The sequence below is a fragment of the Thermobia domestica genome, chromosome 4 (assembly GCF_964235325.1).
Source record: "Thermobia domestica chromosome 4, izTheDome1.hap1.1, whole genome shotgun sequence".
Classification (NCBI taxonomy): Eukaryota; Metazoa; Arthropoda; class Insecta; order Zygentoma; family Lepismatidae; genus Thermobia; species Thermobia domestica.
In genome coordinates, this window is record NC_137457.1 from 297,592,683 (window position 1) to 297,600,447 (window position 7,765).

A 7,765-nucleotide genomic window follows, 5' to 3' on the forward strand; every position below is an offset into this window, starting at 1 on the left:
TGCCGTTTTTGTGTCTAATTCTTCGTGGTAAGCGTCATTTAAAGAAATGCAGGGAAGCAGTTGATTACCAAAGAGTGAGATATAAAAATTCTTGGAGAAAAACCTTGCCTCTCCTCCAAAGCAAAATATGAAATAGCATTGCTAGTACGTAGCAGGGTCGGGTCCAGTGGAGGGCGATCGTCTCCCCAGAAAATGAAACTTTCTTATTTTATACATATAAATAAAACCGATTCCAGAGTTTGGAGCTCTTAAAAGTAGCTCTAAGTAGCAGTATTACAACAACCCCAGAAGTCCGCCCTGGATCCGCCCCTGGTACGTAATAATATTTTCTTGCATTCCAGGTTGAATGTAGGCAACCCAAAAAACTTATATGACAAGATGTATAACTTTTAGGCATTAAAAAGGTAGTTAGGCAACCAAAACGACACTAGTATACGTTGGGTTGCATAAATTTCTCTTACAGTCAAATGCCATGTCAGGTAAGCCAGGTTTGCAGTTGCTGCCACACCTTTTTTGTGCACTCACAGTTAAAGACTACGCCTTAACAGCTGCTCTAGTACCGTCTATTACCAACTGTTCTATCACTCTTCCAAACTAATTTTGTCGATGCACAGAAGAGTGCGCAGGGTTGCCCGAACATGTTTCATTTCAACACGCTTTGTATTATTATTATTATTATTATTATTATTATTATTATTATTATTATTATTATTATTATTATTATTATTATTGGTGCGAAAATAATTTATTAACGATTAACTCTGAAAAAAACTAAGTTCATGACACTACTAATAAAAATCTCAATATTTTGTCATGAAAATACGACAATAAGTAAACAGGATCTTTAGGGAGTAATATAATTGGATATGAAATTTTAAGCAAGGTTGACTCATTCTTTAAGCGATAGTTAAATGAAGCTTTAATTTCCATAGTTCTGTAAATAGTATTTTATGATAAGGACTATTTCTATTATAATCTTGTTTTATAATCAGCTTGAAACTTATAATTTGAATATATTAACCTTCTGACAAGGGCCTTAACCTGTCTAATATTTATTCTATACTACAATTTTTTTGGTCTGTTTTAAATGATTGTATAATGGTTTTAACACAGTGTTGTACTTTTACCAATGAGCTGTTCACAGCACTGAAAATAAAGTTGTTATTATTATTAGACTTCCAAATTATGTTATACATAAATGTCGGAAGTGTTATAAAACGAATTTGTCCGTCCGTGTGTCTGTCAACAGATATCAAAGCAGAAAAGGTAAGATATATCAAGAAGCATATTTTTATAATCGATTCAGTTTCCGAAGAATAGATTCCATCTCCTCCGTTAACTCTCTATTCAAATTGGAAGTAGTTCAAAATAGGCAATTTCCGGTTTCAAACTATCGTCGTAGAACGAAAACGGTAATAGATAGCGAAAAGCTGTTTTTTTTTGTTTTTTTTTTTTAACAATTCAGCGTCTCAAGAAAGCATACCATCACTCTCTGCAACAGATGGTAGCATAGCTGGATTAACTAATGTGGAGGCTCGGGGCTAGAAAAAAGATATATGGCCCCTACTTACTCACTTCGCCTCATACATTTCTGTGAAAGAACAGTAAAAAAGTTAAGTAAATGTTTCATATTTTTCGTAATATTTTATCTTATGACAATGATTGTATTTTGCATGAGTTTGTTTTAGATAGTTAGTTGAGATTTTGAACAGAGTGGAGGCCCCGTCCATCTGTAGGCTTGGGGCTACAGTCTTCCTAAGCCCCTCCCTTAATCCGGCCCTTCATGGTAGGACTTTTAGGACTTTACGTCCTGCCTGAAGGACGTTATACGTTCTATTATTAAGTACGATATGGCCTCAGAGGGAAATTTCTTAGCTCTGGGCCACCCCATGAAATCATCACTCTTAACAGCTGATCCCGTGATTTAGCACGCTTTGGTACAAAACAGCCACCACAGATCAAATTGTATCATAAGACATCATTAGTGCTTCAGCTTCGATTGTTACCAGATGGAAATGCGAAGGAAAGTTAAATACACATAATAGTCCGTGCAAAAATTGCAAGGAATGTTGCCTTCTGTCCTTCTTAAAGATCTCAATATCATATTTCGTTGGAGAAGTATAACCATTTCTTTTCCAACACCCTGTATATACCTTTGAAAATGAAATGAAATCTTTAAGTTTTATGTTCCACGTTTATGCCGGCTATGCTAAAGGAGACGGTTATGATGAGAAATGAATGAAATGGTGGAATGAAGAAAGTGGGAGGAAACGGGAAAACCTCGAGAAAATGTACGCATATGGTGTTTGTTCATCACAAAGCTCACTAGGCGCGAACTGGGATCGAACCGAGGACCCCATACACCAGAGGTGAACGCTCTACCACTGAGTCACCGCGGCGCCTGTATGTAAGGTTGAATTGTGTTGGGTATCTGTACTTCTAATTTTGCAACTTTGATTTACTCCTCACCCCATATCGAATGTTTCTTACATGTCAGTGTGTCTCATTGGTCAATCATAAAGAAAGAACTAAAAAGAAAAATTGAGAAAATATGAACACAATCTTGTGCATCACAAGGTCACACGATCAGGAATCAAACCTAAGACCTAGCCAGAGATGGGTGTTCTACGCCTACAATTAAGGTATCGTGCCCTTAACCTATTAACGAAAACGTAACTTGAAAGAAATATAAAGAGCTGGAAGCAAAAACAAATATGCAAGTGTCACCATCCCTAATCTAGAGAATTCTAAATATTTACTGAGTTTTATCTGGCAACACTTCATGCAACAAATGTTGCCACTATAGAACATTGTTTATTATCCTTTTTTTTTTTTCTTAATGTACTGCCAGAGCTGTTTAAGCTTGAAAAGAAGTTAATGCTTATTACACTGTGGATTACTTTTCTTCTATTTCTTTCTTTTTCTCTCTCTATTTTTTCCTTCTCTCTTTCATAATCGTCCGACGATCCGCTGCTCACTGAGGAAGCAAGGATCTCGCTTCGACTTTCCTGCCCGTATACTGGCTGCATGGTTGGTGCTATCTCAGGAAGCAAAATCAATACCGTACTTCGTAGAGCCGTTCAATTTGACGCCTACGGTTAGTAGTAAGTGCGTATTCGCGGATTTTTCACTTGTTTCACGAAAAACACAAAAACATAATGAAAGCAAATTCTTATTTTTTTTATTTTTTATTTTTTACATTTACTGGGATTGTTTAAACTGTTATTGAAATATATATGAAAAAGTAACCTATTTGGTATTTGCATTAAAGAGTAGGTAGATATCCTAGTGACCTACTGTCTCTTTTCTTCTTCTTTTTGTTTAGAAGGAAGATTGTGACATTGATAGGGACAGTGGCGGTTCTCGAGGAAAATCAAATCAGTAAAAATCTTAAACTTTATCGCTAAAGCTAATAGAAGAGAGTTTATTTAATGACAAATTCTTGCATACCACTTTCTCGAGCTGTATGAAGCTTTCTTTCGTTTGCATGTAGCAACATATAATTAATTTTTTTTTATTGATGTGTCTTCCCTCATGAACCGCCACTGTTATTATCAATAACACAATCTTCGTAACAAAAGAAAAAGAATAAGAAAATGGGAGTACGTTAAGGAAGAGCCGCCACTAAATAAGGATGTTTTTCTCTTTCTTTTTAGTTTTATATACAACATACTTTGAATTAATTTTCGGCACCCCTACTATACTTATTATTGATGTGATAAGCTAGAAACTAAGTTAAACCTATCCACAAAATTTTACTTTCGTATTAATTTTCCTTTTAATTGGGATGTTTATCACGATTTTTTCTCTCCAATTTTACATAAGACATTTTTAAATATTTACGTCACGTACGGATTCTTGTTATTTACACACTGCTGTGTATTAAGATACGATAATTTGCATGATTTTGTTTTACATGTCTAACTTAAATCAATATTTTTCATTCTTGATCTATCTCAGATTGAAGTTAAGAGGCAACTGTGTAATATTTTCTTTTTTTTTTAAAAAAAATCATGCAATGAAGTGTGTGCATAAAATAAGCATAGTAGCACTATTGAAGTGCATTTCGCATATTGTGACAGTATTCCCTGCAAAGCATAAGGTACATTTTGCTCCATGTTTGCAATTCTTATTACAAAAAAAAAGTTTTAGTGTAAAGTATGCCTATTTGTAAGTTTGTTCTGTGTATTTTCCCTTCTTTTTTAAAGTATACAAGTATATTTGCACATTTTTCGTCAATGTAATTGATATTTTTGGTATACTATAATAATACATATATGCAGTGGCGTATTTAGGGGGGTGACTTCCGGGCTTAAGCCCCTCCCGAAATCTTACTTAGTATAGTAAAGTAAATGAAATATCTTGCAGAATTTTCACATTTCCAGGCAGAGCCCCCCCCCCAAAGTTAGCAAAGCCCCTCCCGAAACAAAATCGTAAATACGCCACTGCATATATGTATCAATAAGAATTTGCTTTATATGAAACACACACAAATGTGCGCACTTTCTCTCCCTCTCTATTTTTCTTTAGGACACACACACATATATACATACTCACAAACACACACACACACACACACACAACACGTAAACTTAAATTCAACAAAATAAGGAAAATTAGCTACGCAGTATTCTGCTAGAATATCAAATTCCTGTAAACCCTTTGAAAAATCAAACCAAAAATTGAATCTCAAGTTATATTGTTGCTTCTGTGCAAAGAAATTCCTGTCAAAATCATTCGTACCAACAACTCGAGTGTCAAACAAATGCCGTCCATGGATGCAGGAACGAATTATCCGACTTGATTTTCGCATTGTATGATTAACGAATTAAATTGTGATCAATATGATGTATTTCAGATATGAATATTACGTTGAGAAAAGAGAAAATGACAATTTTCCCAAATCCTTTGACAGATGCAGACGCCCCTGCCTGCACGGTCCAATCCTCTCGCGAGGGGGTGACAGGCAGAACTTCTGCTAGCCCGGCCGGTCAACCTGCAATAAACCTAAAAACATATAAATGATCCACATCGAATATGAGTCCCATGCAAGGGCACTTACCTTCGCAAATGTAGCCCTGTTGTATAAGGCCCCATAGCATATCCGTGCAGTGATGACAGTACGTGGGCTTGTGAAAGGTTTTCTTTGTAAAACTGTGCCCGTGGCTTGCTGGGGTCTCGGCCGAGCAGGACGCCATGATCCCAGACCCACTGCGGCACCGTTGACGCCAGATTTTCACCGCGAAATGACACCAAGCAAACACATATTACATGTCTACGTTATCTCGGATCCGTACACGAACATTGTAGTGCCTTAAGGCGTCCCTGAATTTCAGAGTAGCATTGCTATCGCTCATTTCCCGAGGTCTCACTTACACAAGCGACCATCACTTGCAAATAGTCTCCGCGCTCGCGCAGCAGCCCTGACATAGAGACATCTGACGGCGATTCTCAACAGCAAGGGAAACGCCGTGAGTCTGAGCGCCGTTCTAAGTCAATGTTCGTTGCTTCTGAACGGGATGTCTGCAATGTCATTTTCTCTTTTATCTCATAAACATCGGTCCACTAAAATGTAAGAAAGACACAAGGTTTCTTTCTTAGATGGGAATATTCTTTTAAATTTCAGTAAACTTATCAATAGCCACATAAACATTTTTAGAAACTAAAATCACTTTGGGATGACAACCAAAAAGATTCAGCCTAAAGTGGAAATTATTGATATCTCTTTTTCAGACCTTTTCATTGATTTGACAGGAACATGTACTTTCTGATCCACTCTAAAATGAAACCAAATGCTACATTTTTTTTTTTACCGGTTAACTTTTAATCCTTCATAATTTCATACAAGGCAGCCCAATCTCAGTTTTAATCCGCAGATAAAATTTGTGTCAAATGAGATCATACTACATGCGGAAGCAAGGGGAAGTGGGTTAAAACAAGTCTCTTTCATACCTCTATACTGGAATGGGATTGACTGCGTGAAGTCAACTATATCAATGATTTATCAAGACAGTTGATTGAGCATCTGGCTAATATGTTACAGGAAGAGATGCGGAGATTGACTGTTTGTGTCCTGGGTCGATACTCGGGAGAATTCGTTATCGGTTAGGGGCAAATGTAAAGATAATAATCCCTTAGGCACATAGGTGTTTTATACACAAGTACAAGATGAAATGATTTCTGCTGTGCGCTTTATTTACATAAATATTTACTTCCCGAAAAAAATACCCTTACACATTTCATTGATATCACTTTTTTAAGGATATCGCTCAAGATTAATTTCTATTACGACGAATGTTGTCATAAAATTCAAAAGTAGTACTTTAGGATAGTGGTGCCCACAAAGGGGGGGCTATGACGCAAACTGCGTCATTGAAATATTTGGGGGGGTTAAAACTCTATATAAATATGTTTGGGGGGTGTAAAAATTAATCAAAAAGATTTTTTTTCATGGAGGAACACCTACGTGTGCGTCATGGACATGAGGGGGTGGACACCACTGCTTTAGGAGGCCCACAAAGATTACAGCACTGCGTATGTTCTACCATATTTGTAAACTTTAAATAATTTTATTTATAGGAGGGGCTAGGTGGCTCAGTGGTAGAGCGTTTATCTCTGAAATGAAATGAAGTAAAATCTTAGTTTTACGTCCCACGATTATGCCAGCTAGGCTAAAGAAGACGGTGATGATGAGAAATGAATGAAATGGTAGAATGAGGAAAGTGAGATGAAACAGGAGAACCCGAGAAAGCTCCCCCCACACGGTGTTTGTCCACCACAAAGCTCATTGGTGCGAGCTGGAATCGAATTAAGAACCCCATGCACCAGAGGTGAACGCTCTACCACTGAGACACCGCAGCCCCGCGCTTACCTCTGGTGCATAGGGTCCCTGGTTCGATCCCCGGTCAAATAAGTTTGTGGTGGACACCATCGTATCCTTGGGGTACTCCCGTTTTCTCCCACTTTCCCATTCCACCAATTCTTCCATCATCATTCACTTCCTTTAATCATCATCTCCCTCAGCCTAAAGGACATAATCGTGGGACGTTAAACTAAAAGATTTCATTTCATTCTCAAGCTTATTTATAAAATAAAAGCATCTTAGTCCGTGTGTATCGGTAAGATGCAAACTTCAAAACACTAAAGAGTTACTGGTTGTATAAACATCTAGGCGAAAATATTTAAAATGATGTATTCTTAATTATTATACGCAAGACACCTCACTTTTTCAGTCAAGCTAATTCTTAATAGTCCACAATCAGACTAATTTGGCGCCAGGTGGCCTTCCTCTACTCGACGCCAAGAAATGTCCCTAGCGTGGAGGCAAAGATGAGGGCTTAAGGGAGGAAAACTAGATATTATTAGTATTTTAAAGAAATGAACAATATTGTTCACCATATTGCTACAAATTGAAAGCATTTTTTTAAAAAAGCTACAAACGCAGTTTAGTTTTTTGATGGACACGCTAGCTCAAGGTAGTGCACTCACCTCTAGGTCAGTGGTCCGATCCCAAACCATGTAAAGTTTGGGATAAACAACAGTATTCGAAGTGGGAAAAAAGCAGAGACGGTATGTTTTATTGTAATTTTGACTCGACATACCGGCTATCTAAATGTTAAAATACAGTGATGGTATGTTTGCTAAAAGATAGCATTTCTATTACACAATGATTCAAAACCATGGGAGGACTTTTCGTAGTTACGGGTAGGGCATGAAGAGGCTTTGGCCCCGCCCCCAGTTTTCTGCGAATGAAAAAAAAACCTTC

General features: G+C 37.2%; 1 protein-coding gene across 5 annotated transcripts in view; it reads right to left on the minus strand.

Moving 5' to 3' along the window:
• LOC145684220 (diacylglycerol kinase theta) overlaps window positions 1-5,428 on the minus strand; it is a 286,225-nt gene extending 280,797 nt beyond the window's left edge. For all 5 annotated transcript variants that reach the window (XM_081756306.1, XM_081756303.1, XM_081756305.1 and 2 more), the window contains exon 1: window positions 5,063-5,428. In XM_081756306.1, coding sequence (XP_081612432.1) covers window positions 5,063-5,198 — 136 coding nt within the window. In that variant the 5' untranslated portion in view covers window positions 5,199-5,428. The remainder of the gene's footprint in view (window positions 1-5,062) is intronic.
• Between the last annotated feature and the right edge of the window lie 2,337 nt (window positions 5,429-7,765).